The sequence below is a fragment of the Triturus cristatus genome, chromosome 1_2 (genome assembly GCF_964204655.1).
Source record: "Triturus cristatus chromosome 1_2, aTriCri1.1, whole genome shotgun sequence".
Classification (NCBI taxonomy): domain Eukaryota; kingdom Metazoa; phylum Chordata; class Amphibia; order Caudata; family Salamandridae; genus Triturus; species Triturus cristatus.
The window spans coordinates 339,528,551-339,549,194 of NC_140580.1; the positions used below are offsets into that span (position 1 = coordinate 339,528,551).

The following is a 20,644-nucleotide window of genomic DNA, read 5'->3' on the forward strand; positions in this document are numbered from 1 at the left end:
GGCAAATCCGGGACACCTGGTCACCCTAGACACAGACCCCCGTGGTCACAGCCTCTCAAGACTGCACGATGCCATGCCCTCCTTCTAGGCCTGCAGACTAAGCGCTCTGATGTACAGGCCGTGTGAAATGCTGCAGGAAGATTGATGAAACAGACCAAGAGAATGCAACCACATCAATACCCAAAGCAAGAATGGCCACTAGAACGTACAGCCATCCTCAAGCCCCATATCTAGGCCCATTCAAAGCAAACGTTTGGCCCAATGCACGACCAGAATGCATATCCTTAAGCATATCCGTAACCAAAGATCAGCTAAACTGTCTTATAGGAGATCCCAAGTGGAACTTCACCAGAGGGAAGAGCAGTTCTCGTGTGTGGAGCAAGCAAGGCCATGTAACCCATTCCTGCTCAATCACAAACCATTTGACGCTTGCCTAAGCTAACGCTTTAGAAAATGTAGAAGGCTTGGCTTTTCTAGCACGCTTTCTAACAGTCATAAATCGTCGCGTAAAAAGCTGCCCTGTAATTAATGGGCAGAGCAGTCACTCAGTGGCCTGAAAACAGCCAGTCTTCGCTATCCAGATGGGAGTGTTTTTAAATCGAGAAAATGTGCAATCCTTGTCATCTCGCCCCCTCTAGTGGTTGCTTTTGTGCACTGCGGTTTGGTAAAACGTTACCATAGACGCTCGGCCTGCTTGCTACCTGCAAAGTAAAGGAGTCTCGCAAAGAAATTATAAAAACTTTTTTTCAAGAGAGGTAATATTACAAGAAAGACTGAAAGATGGGTGGAAAAAATGCCTCGTACATTTTTTCACGAATTACAAGAACTACCTTTGTTAATTAGATGTTTACTGTCAGTGTTTTGGTTTGTTCTTACTGTAAATAGTGACTGTAAGCATTTACCCAACTAAGTGGTACTGCTATCATGATTTTACGTTTTGTACAGAAAGCTGTTTACAGCTATTTAACATTCCAACATTTATAATTAAAATATTCATTCTGGAATACGCAGTTAAAGGTGTACAATTCAGTGAAATGTCCGAGACAAACACGGAAACTTTTGCAGCCCTCCAGTTTGTTGAAACGCTTCCACTGGTCTCGTTTATTTTTCTGCATTTTCTAAATCACATTTAGATAGATTTATAACAACTTCAGTAAAATCGAACATGCCAACGTATTGGGCAATTGTGAGTGCTTAGTCAATCAGAATAGTGCTATCTTGGTTCCATTCTTCGTGGAAATGCAGCTATTTGGATTTGTGAGTCATCTGTGAATAATATAGCTGGTGTTATTTGGCAGAATGATGATGCATACGTTTTTGTGATCGGATGTTATTCTTGGGATAATTGTTGACCTCAAACATAAATAAAGCCCCAGCACACTGGTAGTCTGGGAAGTGTCAGACATAAGATCAGAGTTGAATTTGAAAGTTTCGTTAAATTCAAGTTATTGCAAATTCTTATCTAGGGGCCTGGCCAGTAGACTGGTAGGGGACTTTCCAAACAGGTGAAAGCCTCTGAAAGGTTGTTATAAAGATTTATACCGCGCATGGCTTCCTTCCACAGGGCTTCCCAGCGCCTGTAAAGAGATGGCAGAAGAAAGCAACACTTACAATGAGAACAGTCAGGTGTTAAGTTACATCCTGAAACTAAAATGACTAGACACTGTCCCTAAATGACTTGAGAGTTTATTCCAATGGGAAGGCACCAATATGCGGCAAGAACTTCTTCCCTGCCTTACGCTCTTAAAGCGTGGGATCATCACTAGGTTAAGTTCTGCCGAGAATTCTCAGGCAGTGATCAGATTTCCAAATTCGCCATTTCCTTCCAGGTTGGTCTGCCTCTGACTGGAACAACATCACAAGATAACGTGATTGACCAGTCTCTCTTTTGTAAGGTAAAGTGCATTTAGAAAGGAGCCTTTTCAAGCATTTTTCTTTTTTTGATGGGCTATCGTATGGTCTACACCACAAGGCCTGTTGTGTGATGTAATCAAGCATGGTTTTTGCTGTAAAGCCTTTGGTTAAAGGTGCGACAAATATGCAAACGAAAGAAGGGAATGCAACTCCTCTGAACCTCCAGCATTATTGTATATTTAATGTGAGGTGGTAGTAGTAGGAGATTGGGCTACTGATGAAAGAATAGAGCAAAATGTGTCGGCATGTTCCGGGTGCAAGTAATCCTGTAGAACGTAATCAACAGCCCACCAATCAGTCTCTCTTTAACAGCAGCTGTTTGCATGTATGTTCATTTGTGGCATTATCTGTTGAACTGTTTATCCCCGGGAGATGCAGTGTCCCTTTTATGTTCATGAGTAAGAGAAGGAGGTGTCACCGTGTGTACATACATAGGCTTTGCTTATACGTGCCTTTGAGAGACCGCAGTACCCGGCAGTCACATATAATGATTCATTTATTGTATGATTAATAAAAATCATCACAAAATAACACTTCACAGTACATTAAAAACGCATATAAAAAGAGGTATGCGGCTGTCACATATACTTCCATCTCCAAGCCAAAAGTGTTGTCTGTTTGCCTGGTCCTCCTCTCCCTGCTGGGTGTTTCATTCTGCACTAGTGTTGGCCCTCTTGGACCATTCAGGCAGGACATCCTTGCAGTCGCGTGGTAGCCATAACTCAGGCCCAGCGCGCCTTGTGGCGTGCCAGCTGCTGATAGTCTTATGAGAGATAGTCTTATGAGAGAACATGTCCAGTGCTATGTAAAGCAAGCCCTCTGTTCCCTACAAAGAGCAGAAAGCTGGAACGCGGGAAGTGGTCTGTGTCCGCAGAGCCATAATTAGCTTTTTACAAGCACTCGCCTCATAAACAAACCTGCCCACTTCTGCCATTTTGCATCCTTTAGAAAATCTGTACGGAATTGCCAGTTGTTACATAAATGTACAGGTATGAAAAAGGCACTGAATATCTACGTATATGGAATGGGTTTGCCACTCAATGGGGAAATGAAAACCCCTGTAGAGATGAGGTATCAATTCCAGTAGCCCTGCTGATGAACTCTTGTTGGAGTTGCAGGCGATTTTATGCAGACTGTGACAAAACATATCTTTTCTTTAAAACAAATGTAATGCCTCTATAAATTTCGGGCTTTTCTGAGTCCTCAGAGATGAACACAACCCAGCCTCTGCATTCAAGCAGATCGTAAGAAGGTTTGTCACCAAAAACCTGTGCTTTTTATGGCTCCAGCTCTTACTGTTGCTGGTAATTCAGTCTGCTGTGGAGTCTTTCAAATTTCCCTCACATGGCAGATAGGTTTATAGCATGCACTCTCCGACCTGCAGAAGACATAATGTCTGAGTCTGTGCAGTTGCATGCGCAGCCGCTTTCCCTGTGTCTCTGCCATTGTGAATAGGACTACACTTATTTTGTGTGGTAGAGCCAGTGTACTGATTTGCATATGGCCATGTCTGAACTGGGATGGCAGAGTGGGCTAAAGAACGGTGATGGACTAAACCCAGATCAGTTGACTGGGGGTGAGTGCTTGCAATGTTCAACACTCCCGTCTATCATTTCCTTTGGTTTTTCTTTGTTCGCCATAAGTTGGCAGGGTATGCTCAGACGTGAGTCCCTTGCTCACTTTGCCACTGGATTCAAGCAAGCCTGGCTGAAGACGGCTGAAATGCCAGAAACCAGTCCTAGGAAGCTTGTTTCCGGTCCAGGGAAGACATGGCTTGGCAGTTCGGGCTGGACTTTTCCCATGAGGCACATGGTCAGACTGATTTGCATATGGCCATGTCTGAACTGGGGTGGCAGAGTGGGCTAAAGAACGGTGATGGATTAAACCCAGATCAGTTGACTGGGGGTGAGTGCTTGCAATGTTCAACACTCCGTCCATCATTTCCTTTGGTTTTTGCGTAGACCCAATGTAGACATGGCTCTTGTTGGCCCAGTCTCTCACTTTAATAATGAGCCCCCTGGCCAGAAACATTAATCTCTTGGACTGCATATATCTGGTCTACTTGAAAATAACAATCAATTTAATAGTGCCACATCTTCATTTGGACTATAATAACCCTCAGAATGAAATTGTGTGGTTGAATTATTTAATTCTGGGCCTTTACCTGTTCACATTTCTGTTATCTAGTTGTTTGAGAGGTGATTGGTCGTATCCTCTTAATGTTGCTCTTGGTATGAAATCTGTTCATTTCAATCTCACTATGTCTAATGGCATGCTCTTTTGAGTGCACCAAGGCTCACATCTCAGGAATGCATCTTCTCACTTTATCTTGCTTTAAATTTGGCAACCTTCACATTTGCACGTATTTGTTCGTATTGCATTATATTTGCTTGCACTGTGCTGTATTTGTGTATATACTGTTTGCTTTGCCACGTTGCTGATCATGCCTGCTGACCATGTTGTTGTGTTCCGTGTTGCTGTGCCTTCACTGGTTGTGCAATGTTTTGTATATTTTGGGCCTTTGTTCAAACATGGCCTCCTTCAGTCAAATGCAGTCAAAAGTCTAAGGTGACATCTAGATTGACCACACCGTGGAAGCAAATTCTGTGCAGCAGAAAGGACAAACTAGGATTTCCCCTGATGTCAAACTGTGGTTTTGGGGGAAAAAGATGTAGAATGGCCACAAAACCAAATTAAATACCTGTTTATTACAATGGTTGGTCCCCACAGAGTCGCAGTGTATTCCGTTTCCTGGTCTGACCCGCTACGTTATCACTACAGACCCTTTTTGTTCCTATGTAACCTTTTTTGAACATTTATTTTCCTAACAGTCGTCTTGTTTGTCATTACGTATACCTGCGCATCCAAGGAACATGCAGTGTGGGGGAACAGGCGGACCGAGACCATCCCAAAGACTATTTGAGAGAGAACCCCTTCAAAGCATTGTTTTAGCTAAAGGAATTCACATAAATCCTTGTAATCCTGTTTTGTCAGTGCTAGATTTGAAATATATCCATGCTCCGCACACACCCTGTGGTCCCAACTCTCAAGAAGATTCTGAAAATGAAACAAACTTTTGTGCAAGTCCTTCCTAGATGGCCAGCTCTGCTCTTTGGTTAACTATCCAAGAGAAGTCCTGCTTCGGCCTCCTTGCGGAAGTCCAACTAGGTATGCAGGAGCGGGGAGGCCAGCTTGGACTGCAAACCTGTTGACAATCCCTCTGTCGCTGGAGTGGGCTTGACGCTGAGGGAAGGGGTGGCGGGACAGCCCCCCAATCCCTGCAGGGCTGTAGAAAAGTTGGTGAGGTGTAATAACACGTAGGGAAAGCGCACATTTTGGGAGGACTTACTAAGTCGGTGCACACTGGCATCATGACACTGCGCATGCTGACAGAAAAGTAAGGCAGTGTCTACCACATTACTTTTTCCACAAGAAAATGTACTAGAGGTTGGTGACTACAAATGTATTGTAGTCACCACACCAACCTCTAGTACACATCTGACAGTAAGTGCTGCATGGAGCCTAGAAAATACCTTGGCAGCTCATCAGAGTAAGATGTCATAATATTGTGTCCTGTTTTATTATATTGAAAAATAAGGTGGGTGGAGTCACAAACAAGTCGGCACCCAGACCATTCCCCATGACCACATATTAGCAGTTGACATATTCGCCATTGGCTTTTGTCATAGCTAAGAAACAAAGGAGCCAAGAAACCAAAGGTCTCAGGAATCAATTGGCCTCACCCCCCTGTGATAGGATGGTGCTGGGACAAAGAAAAGAGCCCTAAGAAGATGTTTGCTACATTTTGAAATAAATCTATAACATGCTTGCGAGAATCTGGATTTAATGTCTGGATCGACAGAATTAGGCAGTGTTTTTTAAAAATAACTCTTATATGCTCTAAGAAGTAGGGATGCTAGGGGTGTGGCCTGGATGGAGGGGTGGCGCTGGCCAGCCTGCGCAGAGTGCAGCTGCCGTGGAGCGGCCCTGTGTGATTTTGGACCTGCGACCTGTGTGGGCGGGGACACTCGTACCCCATGAGTAGCATCGCTGTCCGGGCCAGAGCTTCACGGCCCTCGGCAACTGCAGACGCCGGATCTCATAGAGGCGCAAGCTGCCCTGGATGATTGACATTATACTGCCAGGCTTGGCCGTCCTTGTGAGTAATACTGATACAGCATACTGTGAAATGCACCAAGCACAGGCCTACTGTGGAGTCCACACAAACTACGATTGCTGCCACTAGGGAACCGGCACTCGCTGGGAACCTAGAAAAGTGCGGTGGTGACTATAGGCCACTTGTTCTCAAGATTGATGCAAGTTCTGTGATGTAGAACAAACATTGGGATGGGTAAAGAAGACACCCGCCAGGGCTAGGTAGCATTTAAGCCTAAAATAATGCTCTTGCACCATGGATGCAGACACTGAGGTGGGTTATCATGGTCTCTGGTAGGTAGAAGGAGGGGTGAAGGCACTCCAAGAGACTATGAATAAAATCTTAGCTAAAATAGATTGATGTGCTGACCCGGAGACTAGATGCCATGTAGGAGAAGGTGGAAGAGCATGGGCAGCACTTAGATATGGTGGAACAGTGGATGGTGCCTTGATGGACGTGAACAAAACAAAAAAGGACATCTGGCTAAACTTGCGGAGGTGAAGAGGAAGAACACAACTTCGAAGTCAGATCCCGCAGAAGCAATATACGCATCATGGGGGTGCCAGAATTCACAGCAGTGGGTAGAATGGAAACATATGTGGAGAGGGTGATCATGGAACTCTTTGATGCGGCACAGCTGTTCTCTGTGTTTGTGGTGGAGAGAGTACACCACATGCTGGCCCCCCAACCTGTGCCAGGTGCCCCGCTGTGACCCATTTTGGGCAAACTACTGAACTATCAAGACCATGATGCTACCCTTGAAATGGCAAGAAAGCGAAAGGATATCTCCTATAAGGCATCTCGTAGCGTTCTATCCTGACTTCACACTGGGCGTGCCGAATGCCCGGCGGAAATTTGCACCGCTCAACAAATTATTGTGAGACATGGACATTGGCTATGCAATGCTGTAACCGACTAGGCTTCAACTCACCCTTGATTGCAAAGCCCATTTATTACGGATCACCAGGTGGCTGTGACATTCCTGAGAGAGCCCTGGTAAACCCCGATAATCTCAATACGGTAATACTAAAAGACCCTGAGAGACCCAGGAATGAAATTCATAACGTGAACTGTACAGTGTGGGCATGGCACAGACTAGCGGCTATGTGTGAGATCGAAAATATATATACCCCGCACGTTCCTCTTGTCAGGAACCCTCAGTTTGATATTATGTTTGAACCACTGTCCATTAAACGCATGGCGGCAAAGGTAATCCGTAAAATGGGAGACCTTTATAAGAAGAATACCTTCCTCCCTGGGGCCGAAAATTAGCATCTGACATAACTGATGAGCATTGGTCATTTTGCTCCATGCATACCAAAGAAGTATCCGTGATCCAGTTTAATTCACTAAAAGTTTTTACACAGGATATACTATATGCCTGTATCGCAGGAACAGTTCACTAGGAGCCAAGATGCCCAATGCTTATGGTACAGGGCCCCGAATGCGGATTTCCTGCATCTGGCATGGGTTCGACCCTGATAAGGGATTATTGGAATTAGGTGTTTTGGACACTAAAAGCAGTGACAGACCTGTCACTGGCCACGGACCCACTAATGATGCTGCTGGGCTATTGTTAGAAATGGGGTTTCTGGTTAGCTAGGGTATGTACCTAAGCCAACTGAACTCACCACTCTAGTTAGGGCATGTTAGTTACACACCAAAGATAACCCATGCCCACCCTCATCGTAGCTCAGCAAGAGCAGTCAGGCTTATCGCAGCGGCAATGTGTAAAGCATTTGGGCAACACACGCACACCAGTGATACAATAAATGCACAACAAAAGAGACTCCACACTATATTGCATGAAAATATAAGACAAATTATACATAAATCATAGACTAAAATAACATGAGGCAATAATTACTTTGCCAACTAGGCAATTGTCTAACATCACATTGAGTGCAATAAGAGAAAGGTTTCTATGTTGCGTATGTAACCAAAACACCATTACTTTGAAGTAATACTTGTTATCCTGACAGTGCAGGGCAAATTAATACATATCATACATTTAGGGAAGGTAATGCAGCATGTAACGGCTAGAACACATAAATCACCCATTATCACCCTACACACGTAGGTCACAGAGCAAATGCGCTTCTTTTATGTGTCCTGCAGCGACCAGAACCAGATGATGGGGCACAGAGGTGCCTGTGCGACTATTGCAATCAATACAGTAATAATTGCTGTTTCCCCGATGGCGGCACGATCCAGGTTCAATCTGGACCTCCTTGCAGCCTTGGCAACACTACACAGGTGTGTGAGCCGTGCTGGATTCTCTAGCGCCGGTCTTCCTGCAGGACCATGGCTTCACCGGGTCACAGTGCTCAACACTGGCTGACATAAGGGGTACCAGATGAGACAGAAGCAAAATGAAGATCTCACTCTGCAATTTTTCCCAGGGCAGATCCAAAGCCCAAATTGAATTCTCTATGAAGCACTGTCTATGGCTGGAGAGACAGGTTTAGGTGGCCAGGCTCCTCGTCCCACAGCCAGTTCGGGGCTACCACTGAAATCCTTTCAGACCACCCCAAGTGCAGGGAGGGGCAGCCACTAGTCCCTTGAGAACACTGGGTAGCACGAGACACAGGCAGGCAAATGACCAGCACACCAAGTTTCTTAGCAAAGTGGCAGAGTCCATAGCAGGCAAGCAGGTCAGCACAATAGAGAAAAAAAAATAGTTAAAGTGGTGATCTTTCTTGCAGCACAGCTATCCTTTGGTGCAGCATGTAGAGCCAGCAGCGTCTGGTTACAAGTCCCATGCAGTGTCTAAAAACATGGGGTCAGAGCCCCTATACTTATACTCAAAATGTATTTGATCTGGGGGAACTTCAAAGGAAACCTTAGAAGTGCACAACACCCTCTTTCAATCTTCTGCAGCACCAGCAAAGATGTTGCCCATCTGGAAAGAGCTGGAGGCCATCAGGTCATCTCTAGGTTTCCAAGCCGACCTGAAAGGTTCTACTCTGTAAGTTCACACCAGCAGTGTGGCACATAGGCATATGTCAGCGCATAGGGTGCCCCAAATTTTCTAGTTCTGGTGAAATTGGTTTCTTTCTGTTGCAGTAGGCAAAGAGTAACATGTGCTGTCATGCTCAATATTTTATGTCAGAGGAGTCCACCCTCATGATGTAGACTCTATTTCCCCCCATTAAGGAACCCTTGTTTTTCACAGATGTTCAAGGAAGTCTGAAAGCGGTTCCGCTGACTTGTGATGGATCTCTTTACAGCCAGATGCAACAGAGTATTTCTAAGGATGTGTCCCCACTCCCTGGATATAGTAGCATGGAAAACTGACTAGGTTTCATTTTACTAATTTGTTAGTCCCCCTTCCTTGTAACTTAAATGTGGTTACAAGTCTCATGAAGGATTTGAGAATAGTGCTAAAAGTCGCCTTTCCACTCGCAAGCACGCTTATGTTGCTGAATTTGATTTTCATGTAAGATTTCATAAGGAGCTGGGTGACTTGGAGCCTTACTTACTTACTCATATCCACAATTGCCACCAGTCCTTGGTTTCCCCTGAACTTATTGTTGTCCTTTCATTAAGCTCGGGAGTAGTGTTGCTGGCATTAAAGTCAGCTAGCCCACTTAGAATGGTAAATACTTGCATGGTCTGAATGTATGATTTGATTGTGGTGTTTGGGTGATGACTGCACTGTTTCACCACTAAGACGATCTATTTGTGGAGTTTGATGTACAGTGTAGGGTTTAAAATCTTGTAGCTGTGACATTAAGCAACAAGATATATCACATTACCACAAAGGCTTGTCAGTTGTCGGGCATCCTATTGCTAGCCATTACTGGGGCTGGACCACTTATTGAGTAGAGGCATTCTTAGACAGGGGCTTGAAGTATTCCAGTTTAGGACATTTGCTGAGGAGTCACATGATTTTCTCATGGAATTTCATTACACGTAGTCGCCTCTCCCTTGTCGTGTTCCTTATGCCCTGCCTTGGTAAAAGGCTGGCATAGAAGCCCTAAGTAAACTTATATAAGCTGGGGAGGGAGAGAAGGGACTGGTCAAAGGAATATCCATTAAATAAGAAGAAGCTAATTTTTCCTGGCAAATGGGAATATATATGGTCTGTTTGATGTGTGGACAACCAATATTTGTAAATAAGGTGAAAAGGGAGACGACTGTTTAATAATGAGTATTGTTTGTAATCTGATCATTCGGTCAACACAGTTGGATTGAAAGCTGACCTCAGGACGATTGGGTATTTTATTGTTGTTTGCGTCAAGGAATAATGCTCTCCCATATGTGATGCTGACGGGAGACATTTTTGTGGTGGTACTAAGGTTGGCTTCGTCTAGACGATATAACCAAATTCAGTGAGAGCTGTTGATGGATTATTTTAGATGCTTGATCCTGTGGATGGTGGCCTGCCGTGTTTTTCTTTAGGAAATGCTGGTGTTGGTGCTCCAGCTGTGGATATTATCATATGGCACTGAGTGTTTTGTCAGCTGCATGGGCTGTTTTTTTTCCCTCTTGGCTTGTGTTCCAACTTTAGCAAGACATCCATAGTGGACATGGGAATCGACACGTGGGTAGGCTTGGCCGTGAGTTTATAGCTGCACAAACATACCCAGTTTTTTTTTTAGATTTCTCATAGTATCCAGGCTAAAAGCTTGGTAGCACTCGGTCAGTCTCAAGCGTGGCATAGCCAGGCCGCCTGTAGACTTGGAGCACGGACTGTGGTCCGGTGATTTATGTGGAATTCGCAACTTGTTCGCTAGGTGGCGCTGTTTTTATTAAGTGCCCTGCAAAGGGTGCAGACTTTCACGTTTCTTGCAATGACTACACATTCCACTTGTTGTTTTAACAATGCACCCTCAAACCCCATACTCTTTGAGTTCTTTTCTTCCTCCTCCATTCACAGCCTTTTCCCTGCACTCCCCAGTCTCTCTCAATCACATCCCCAGCAGTCCTGCACAAGCTAACTCCCCTAGTGTTGTTCTGACGCCCCAGAACTTTCTCCCTCTCCCCCCACACCCCCGCACCAGACTCTCCAAAGCACAACAGCTACAGCCATGGCAAACCATTGCCTTTTGCAGCGCAATTCCTTCTATTAAAAACAAGCATTTACAATGCAATAGGTCTTACAATGACATTATTTTGAGCTATTGGCATTGTAAATGTCATTGTATTTTTCTTCCCCTTCGTGAAGCATTAATCAAATGGTGTAATGCAAAATGGCAATAGCTCACTTTGTTGTACCTGCAAAATCTATTGCATTGCATTTGTACTAGTGTGAGTTTTGTATTGTAAATGGTACTGGCTTTTATTAATGTGATGTTTAAAAAAAATCACATTAATCAAATGCATAAAAAATGTTAATACCCACTCATTTTGGAATAAGAACTCTGAGTGGATATTACATATACCCATGTATGGTTACTATGACTGCAGTTACACTGCAAAGCACCAGAAAAACTCACTTTCAAATAATGACCCTGACCCTTGAACCCATACATCCTGTCTAAAGACAAATGAAACACAAAAATCGTGTTAAATTAGAGGCCTGAAATTAGATTTTGGACGGAGCTGGAAAAGAAATCACACTAGATGTTAGTGCATTACTGAACACTCTTTTCCGATGTTGACAACATATTCCAGAGATGTTCGGAATCATTAAGCTATGCCTGGGATTGAAACGTTTGTGATTTAATCAGGTGTGTCGTTTTACAGCCATTAGCTCAGAGATAGGCTGCGAGATTCGATTGCTTATGTTACCGGCTGCAGCAGGAATTAAAATGCCTGGCGGTGAAGCAAACTCTGATGGTACAAAAATGCCTCATACAAATGCCTCGTAACCGGGCATTCCGACTTTTATCCTTTTATATTTATAAAGTGCCTGGTTACTCCAGGAAGTGTCCCTGCCCTAGAGAAATAGCACCATATCCATAGTCAGGTAGAGTCAGGGCCGTCACTGGGGCCTGACAGTTCTACTTTCTTTGCACGAAAAGCCATGTCTTGAGAGTTTAGCGAATTTCGCTTCTGAAGGCTCAAGTCTCAGGTCCCACGGCATTGAGTTCCAGTTTGGCTGCCAGAGGGGCTCATCAGGGAAGCTGCTTACATTCCTTCTCTTAAGCATCTGATCGTCTTTTTTGCCTTCCTGATCTCCACTTTTACTTCAATCCTTCTCCGCCCCATTTCCTACATGGAGTAGAATGCAGTCATGGGTTTTAAAAGAGCTCGCACACCAGCATTGCCGACTGTGTCAATTTGGCTGACCCATAAAGTAATGTACTTACCGAAGTGTCCTTGCCCTTGTTCTTAAAGCGGTTCAGGCGCACAGCGCTGGAGTTCTCGTTGGTAGACATGTTGGTAGGAGAGGGTGTCAAACCGAAACGGACATGGAATACAGAAGGCGAGTTAACAGTGGACATACACCCATGCCAGGTACTGCTAGTCTGATAGGAAACCTCAAACAACCGGCACTGGAGGACAACTTTTTAGTAACGATGGAATAATTTTTCATGATAATCCACAGAAAAGGGAGGTAATATGCAGTCAGTAATTAGCGATCCAAAACCATAGCCCATGAAAGCTTATTCCACAGCACACGTTGTTTCAGATAAGGACTTTGGTTTTAGAAATATGTACTCATTAAGTGAGGGGGTCACTGGAGCAGCTTCTCACAGCAAGAAGCACGGGCTCTCGTTGCTCCCCGCAGCGATTCGTCTGAAGTGCTGCTACTCACACGGGCTGAGCTACACTTTAAATTTTTTAATGGTCAAGACACGGCCAGCATATGACATATTCTGTCGTATCCAACTCCAGTACTTCAGTGTAATCGACAGTCACAAGAACAGACGAACTCTCACATACCCGCTTACACACAGTTACAGTCAGGAATAGGAGGCTGCTCTAAAACAAACTCCAAATCTCCCCCTCCGAACCCTTGCGCTATAGAGTGCGGCTTCAGTATGGAATTCAAGAGATACTATGAGCTAATACAACCGGCTTTACTATACACTTGGCAAGCATAAAAGAACCTCACAGAAACAAAATAGAACAAGCGCTCGCCATATCGGGAAGGCAGATGCTTGTTAATATTTGCATCGCGCTTTCACTTTCACTCTAAGTGAAAGCGCGTAGCAAAAATAAACACGGGGCTCAGTAAAAACAGATGGCCCCTATAAAGATAAGGAATTGCTTCGTCACAGCCGCAAAGCAGACGATCCTGTCTGGATGGGCCGGAGGAAAAGGGGAAAGGACGGCAACAAAAAAAACTCATTTTCAATCGCAGGCCGTGGTTTAGCATAAACGGTGACGCCAGCCAATGAAAGAGGGACGGGGCTTCAAGTCCCCTTCAGAAATCTCCTCCTCACTATAGGTTTCACCCAGTGAGCAGTGCATGCGCTGCAACGCTAGGCGAGACCTAATAAAGCACTACTAACCATCCAAACCCTTATTAGACAATGGGAGAGTGGGTGGGCCTAGCGAATGTTCCCAACTCGCTGCAGCCGCTCCCTAGATGTGCCTAATTACATCAAGCTGCTGCGTGATAGCTCGAGCCTGTTAGCCCCACCCCTCCCTACCCTCGACCTAACATCACCTGGCTCAGCCTGCCGGAAGTCACCCGGGGATAACAGCTGGCGCTTTGCTCACTCGGGTACCAACATTCGGATTCCCTCACTTGCTCCGTACACGAAACTGGACAAAAAAAAAAAGTATTTTGTCCCCTTGATAGCGCTTAATTCAGTGTCTTTGGTAGGTTGCAGCGAGTTCTAGGAGTTGTTTCCATTTCGTCAGCAGTGAAGTACTCAGCTGGTGTTGTGGGCAGTCCTAGATGGCGCTATGGACAGTATTACGCCGGCTATTTTACCAGGCTGCTCTGGCTAGGTTTGTTTTTTGTGAAAGGCAGGTTGATGATATGAAACCAGTAAATGGGGGTATCTTAGCAGAGAACATAATGTCACAAGCGTGCTTTGTGGTAAGGAAGAGCGACTCACTATTGACTTATACTCACTGTAAATATCACTTTCCTAATGATTTGGGGATTGTGGAAATACTTTGGAAAGACTTCGGGCCAGCTCGTTCCTGCTCTCACTGCACAGCACTATCACTCATAGCCCTGCAGCCTCTAAGCAGCACCACCACATGTTTGCTTTCATTGTTCTTTCAGCCGGAGAATCTGACAAGGATGAGACCAATACCGCTCATAAAGTCAACAGACCCAAAACAGGAAACCATATCTATATTTGTGCTTGAAGGCAGCCCGAGAAACGGGTAGACTGTCCCCCGCATCCCGTTTGCATCTATGAGACCAATGTTTCACAGGTAAATCCTGTGAGCAGAATTAGGAAGGCCAAAAAAAGCAGGTCAGGTGAGTAAATATATTAAAGAAGTGCAGTAAACCACCTCTAGAGTAACCCCTAAGACTTTTGACTGCAATCTGAAGGAGGCATGGATGAAAGGGGCTTCAGGGACCTACATCATCTCCTCAATCTGCATCGAGAAACGTTGTGACTGGGACCAATCACAAATAATGTGCTATGAAAGTTTATTGCTCTCACATCTTCACATGGCTGTCAACTGCTACCTGGTCACGGCGGTGATTTTCACCTAGTCCTGCTTTTTCAGCAAAAAGAAGTAAGCATGCTCGGACTCGTGAGAAAGGTGAAACTACAAGTCCCATCCTGCCTAGTGCTTTCGGCTGAAACCCAGGTTTTCTGTAAGTCCTCACACAGGAGCTACAGCCCTTGACAGCTTGGATCCCAGTTCCCCTGTTATGACGTTGTGTGCCACAGCTTTGCTGATTGTTTGGCATCATGGCACCTGAACATTGTGTTTTGGTTCAAACTAGTGCTCTCTGTGAGTTGTAGTTTTGGCGGGTCACTTCTCTTAAATCAGTGGACCACAGGAGCAGATTCTGCAGTTCTTAAAAGGAATACCCAGTACTGTAAACATTATATACGAGTGGCATCAGGCTCAGATTATCAGGGGGTCTTCTTACTTAGCAAACCGGAACGGGTCAAAATGGGTCTGATGTTATGCAGTTTTTGTCCTCCAGTAAAAATCATTCTGAACATGAAAAATGGTGCTTCAGAACTGTGCACACATTACAGAAAGTACACTTTGTTTCCGCATAAAAAGGATTAAAGTTTCCTATGTTTTAAAATGCATTTATTTTAGAAGATTTAAGTTGAGTGGACCAAACCATAACATACTCATGCAGCCTACAGGTTACAAACAGTTGATTGAGTTATACTACATTACCTCCTCGTAAGTCTTTCTCTGCACATGACTAACGTAGTGAGCTTCTGCTCCCAACAGAACCCTCCAAGCAATTTAGCGCTTTAGTTATGGCCGACCTCCTTCACCCTATACCTAGTACAAGAGGAGGCACGACCCACCCCACTTCCCGTTTTTATGGTTCTGCTCTGCAAACTCTCCGAGAGCAAGTTTCAGGTAAATGGGGACCTCTATTGGGTGGTCCAACAAATGGGGGTTTTGCTGAAGCTGTTCTTCACACTGGTTCTACCTGCAATTGATTACCGACCGCCTGTTGGGCGTTTGTTTGTTTTTCCTCTGTTTGGTGTTTGGATTAAACTTTGTTTTGCCTCGCACTTTGGTCTGTGGTTTTGTTTATGTTGACCATGAAGCTGCGTTGGCTCTGGTATATGCTTGCTACGTTAGTCATGTGGCGAGAAGGTAATGCCCCAGTTACTTACTGGTAATCTTCATTACTCCGTGTGTAGTCTTCCTCACCACATTAATTGCCATCCCTCCCTCCCTTCCTTGTTTAGCTATCGGCTTCATGTTGTTGGATGCTGAGGCTTGGTACTTGAACAGGAAGTGGGGTGGGTCGTGCCTTCTCTAGTACTAGGTCAGGGTTGAAGGAGGTTGGCCGTCTTAGGGAGGGATGGGACTAGAGCGCTAAATTGCTTGGAGGGTACTGTTGGGGGGCTGAAGCTCACTACGTTAGTCATGTGGCGAGGAAGACTAAAGTTGGAGTAATGAAGATTACCAGTAAGTGACTAGGGCAACACTGCTTATCCCCAACACAGTGAGGCTCGCATATACATAGCCCTTACTTTGTGGGGGGCATAGACATAACGGTGCATATGGGGCATGTATATACACAAGTGGGTTTCTCCTGAAGTTCTTATCAGCAAGGAGTTTCCGGCATTCACCCAGACCAACAAAGGCTCTCCAAATTACAGTGGCCTCTCCAGCACCTTCTCTTTGGGTAGTTAATGAATACAATTATTTTTACATTGAAGAGATTTGGTGACATTTCTTAGCGAGAAACAGAAATCTTTTGAGAGAAGTAAGCGGGTGTTCTTTTGATAAACCAGCTTAATTGCCCATGATCTGATTCGAAGAGAGACTCAACCTACTGTATAATTGGTAGATTTCCTGAAAGACCGGTGCAACTGAAAGGCCAGTAGGATTGGAATTGAGCAAGCCACCTGTCTGCCTGACTTCGCAGGTGACTGAGCGTGCGATTTCCTCTGCCCTAGAGATTTTTCAGAGGTGATGCTTTACGGTTCTATAACAATGTCGCGTAGACCTGCCTTCCTCTTTTAAGGATTCAATCAGAATCCCAGTACTTTAATCTCAGCCCTACTTTTCTCGATGCAGACAAGGTGATGTGGTCATGCCCTCTGGCATGGGCTGATTTTTAAGAGCAGGTTCAGACCATTAGCTTCCTAAAGATGACTGGAACCAGCTGGACCTCTTTTCATAAGCTGACTACAGGGACACTTTTATTGGCGCACATGCACAGGCCTAATAGTGTCCGTTCCAGGTTATATCATCTGTTTTTGGGCTTCTGTGCTTAAGGTAATTGGAACAACACCCAAACCATGCCCTTGTAGCTTCATAGACAAATCAGAACTCGCTATGCATGCAACAGTGCATTATGGGAAGGATTCAAATAGGCAGGTTGGGCTAATTTCACTCAATGGACTGGGGTTGAGTTCACCCCTGTGTACTCACTCCCTTCCTCATGCCTCCTCCCCTAGTATCCAGACCACCACAAACTCTCAGATGCATGACTGCCGCCGAAAAGATTAAAAGGGAAAAGTCAGCCGGATTGCCCAGAGTTTAAGTACAGTGGTAGTCAGGAGTTGACTGACCTCCACAGAAACCAGGAGATGTTATGCCAGGCCTAAACTGGTGGCAGGCCTTTAGTACTTGTTAAACCCCGACGCTGACTGCGTGCCTCCATCCTCCTGGCGTTCCAAAAGCACAGGGGCATCTCCGAGTATCCCTTTGTAGCAGACTGCACCATGACTGGTATCGTGTTTACCTTTCTTTGTTGTTTACTATAAACTGATTTCAGAAGCTCCAGCTGCTAACTAGATTGAATCCCTGAGAGAAAAATGTCTTTACTAAATCTCAGCAAGATGTAAGTACATGCTGGTGTACCACTTGGAGTATTTTAGGCAACTTTGGTCATATTTTTAATGCTAAGTAACTCTAAAAATGCAGAGCTTTCATAAGCCCTGCTTATGATCCCGCAAGAGCAGTCAGATTAAAAAGTCCAAAATCCCAACATCCTCAGCCTTGGAAACTTTACATGACATCTACAAGTTAAAAGGAACTGAGGTTCTGCTGCCTACAATGCAGAACATATTTATAACAGGCCCAAACTGTGAACTAAGGGTCACATACAAACAAATACTCAACTTGTAGATGCCAAATATAGAAGTATTGAGATAAATACTCACAGGTGCCAGTTTTAAACTTTGTTCCAACTACCTTAAAGCACAGCCTCCGAAGATCTAATGCTATGAATCTGCCAGAACAATTCAGCCCTAGCCTTTTCTTTCTACTCTTCTTTGCCTGTCCAGTGCTTGGAAGAGGCAAAACCGGCAACATGCATCTCATGTGATTTACAGGCCCAGCAAAGTAACCTTGTGCAAGTAGCTAGGAGCCTAGGACGTGCTGTTCCTTTATCCCCGCAGCTCATCTTCACGCCCACAGCCGCTGTCACCACCATGCAGTCCGACGTCAGCACTGCACCCACATCCCAGTCACCGTCCACCACGACATCTCAGGTAAGAGCATAAATGGGCTTCTGCTTCTGCTGCTTGTGTCAATCTGTTTGTCTGCCAGTCTGTCCATCTTTAATTCTACTGCTATTTTCAGTTTTCCAGATGAGGGAGCGCATGTTGGGATGCTGATGGGTTGACAGACACAAAGGTGGCTCTTGTACAGGCACAGGCCACTGTTTCATTCTTTTGTTGAGCAAGACCAACTAATGAGTGTGAAAAATCCCATCTGAGGGAGAAGTGGATGCAGGAGACTACTCTTTAACTCCTATATATACTACTATCTTGCGGTTAAATCTGAGGGTCTATTAAAAAAAATTAAAGGAACGCACTCATTTTAACTGGATGTTTTGTTTTTCGGCCTGGTTCTGCTGCAAGTTAATTAATTTTTGATCTAGATACTGTAATACTAAGCGAAAGGTGGTCCGAGGTCACACTGGACATAGCTACCTCACGGGTGCGTTAAGATTTTCCAAGGGCTAGTTTGTAAATGTTGTTTTTCTGTCCGACCGCAGTATCGACATTTGTTCAACGCCCCATAGCAGTCAGAGAGTTAGCTCTGCAATGCAATGTAAAATATAACAAATAGGCACAATGTCGTACATGTAATATTGTAATGTAAGGATGGTCGTCCTGCTTAAAATGTGAGTGACTGCTCCATCCCTACTGGACTTTGAACCCAGGACACCAGTTCTCGAGCACCTCCAAGGCCTTTTGATCTGACATAGAATCAACCTCATGATCCCTTACCTGACACACAAATGCTTGCCTGGTGTAGGCTCACTCTACTGTCAAAACTGGTTATGACTCCCCCAAACTCCTGATCCTAGCATCCCAGCAAGTAGGGAATTGATTCAGACCCATCGTCATCCAAGCCCTTAAGTTCTGGTAAACCTCACTGCATGCATACAGACTTGTCTGCACTTCTGTCCTTGGGGCTTTCCTTTTCATTCTTCAAAAGGCTTTTGCAGAGACCAGTGAAAAATGGCATAGAACATACCTTGAGAAGATTATGTTCATAATGCGTACGCTACAAGACACTTAAAAATGTAGTTGTGTGCATCTACCACCTCTACTGGAAAGCTATTCCCCCATCCACCATGTTTGTTGTTAGTTTACCATGCTCCCACTAGCTCTACTGAAAGGCTAATCTTCTGCGAGGCTGCTTTATTAATGCAGTCTGTGTTGAAATGTTGTTGCATGCTACCGCAACCTCTGTCTAGGCACTGTTCCAGATATCAACTAGAAAGGCATTGTTGGCATTTACCACTTCTTCAGGTAAGTCCATCAGCAGGTCCTTAATAAATTGCAGTCTGTTCAGAATGCTGCTGCTCGGGGGCGCTGTAAAAATTCCAAGACATCAGTCTGTTTTCCTACCATATGTCTAAACTCCATTGGCTCCCGGTCAAGCAGTGGATTACATTTAAGGCTTTGTGTGGTGTGTTTTAAGGCACTGCACAGGACAGGTCCTGACTTTCTAAGGAGGAGTTTCATTGGTTACTCTCCCAGTCGGTCCTAGCGCTCTGCTTCGGGCAATTCCCAGATTCCGATATGCAAATTGAGGGGGCTGTAAATTTGTGCTCGGTGCACCAAGGGCATGGAATGCTCTTCCATTACACATTAAAACCCTGACCAATCTTTTGGCCTTCAGGAAGGCGTTAAAACATTGTGCTTCTCATCCTGGTACACTGTCAATTTGTTTTTTTGTCTTTTCTCCAGCTTCCGTTTCCTTAGTTAGTGCTAAGACTCCCTTTTTGGGTATATGAGCGCTTTGCAAGGTTTATTCATTTGTTCACAGGCATGTGGTCACACATCACCTGTCCTTCTTGATTTTGGTTTTTACATCAGTGAGTGAATAATACTTGACAATGCACCAGTGTGAGACAATATTAGGCATCTCCTTTTGTGGGTAATGCTATTTGTCAGGTATTATGTAAGACCACAGCACTAGTGCACCTAAAATGGGATAGACAGGGGCTCTTTTGTGGCATTTCACTCTTATCAGGGTCGGGAGGATGAGCAATCAAGACTAATGCTTGAAGGTTGAGGGGGTTAAAAACTCAGAAAGCTGTGTAAAACTGTAGATACCACTCAATAAGTCCAGCGTCTAGTCAGTACTTAAACTTAAGAAAATAGGACTATACTAGCAGGAACGTTAATTTATCACACTCAGAAATTTGATACAAAAATTAAACCAGAAAAAGCAAGTGCCTTCAGGGCTAGGGGTCGAACACTAAATGTTTTATAGCTCCTTCCTGTTGGGCGCTAGAAATCTCCTTAACATTGAGCCTGTGGCAGTAGTAATCAATAAGGAATGTTCCACATGGAATCTGTAATGCTCGGAAGTGCTCTGGCCACCCTCTAAAAACTGTTTTTTGAATGAGTGGATACAGATAGGACTACTGCGTCCTAGGCACAACTTTGATCTAGCCACCTGTGGTACTCACAGATATTCCAGGATGTGTCCCTAAAAAGACTTCACACCTACAGCCTTTGAATAGGACCATCACATAAAACACCACTCAAACAACAGTATTTCCACCCTCTGGGATCCTTATCAACT

The 20,644-nt window shown here is 44.7% G+C and overlaps 1 protein-coding gene across 7 annotated transcripts in view; it reads left to right on the forward strand.

Moving 5' to 3' along the window:
* PHC2 (polyhomeotic homolog 2) overlaps window positions 1-20,644 on the forward strand; it is a 556,042-nt gene that overhangs the window by 309,127 nt on the left and 226,271 nt on the right. For 5 of the 7 annotated variants that reach the window (XM_085603955.1, XM_085603952.1, XM_085603951.1 and 2 more), the window contains one exon: window positions 17,929-18,087. The exons of 1 other annotated variant lie outside the window; for it this stretch is intronic. In XM_085603955.1, the coding sequence (XP_085460081.1) occupies window positions 17,929-18,087 (159 nt within the window). The remainder of the gene's footprint in view (window positions 1-17,928; window positions 18,088-20,644) is intronic. One more of the 7 variants, XM_085603956.1, reaches the window with a different exon arrangement.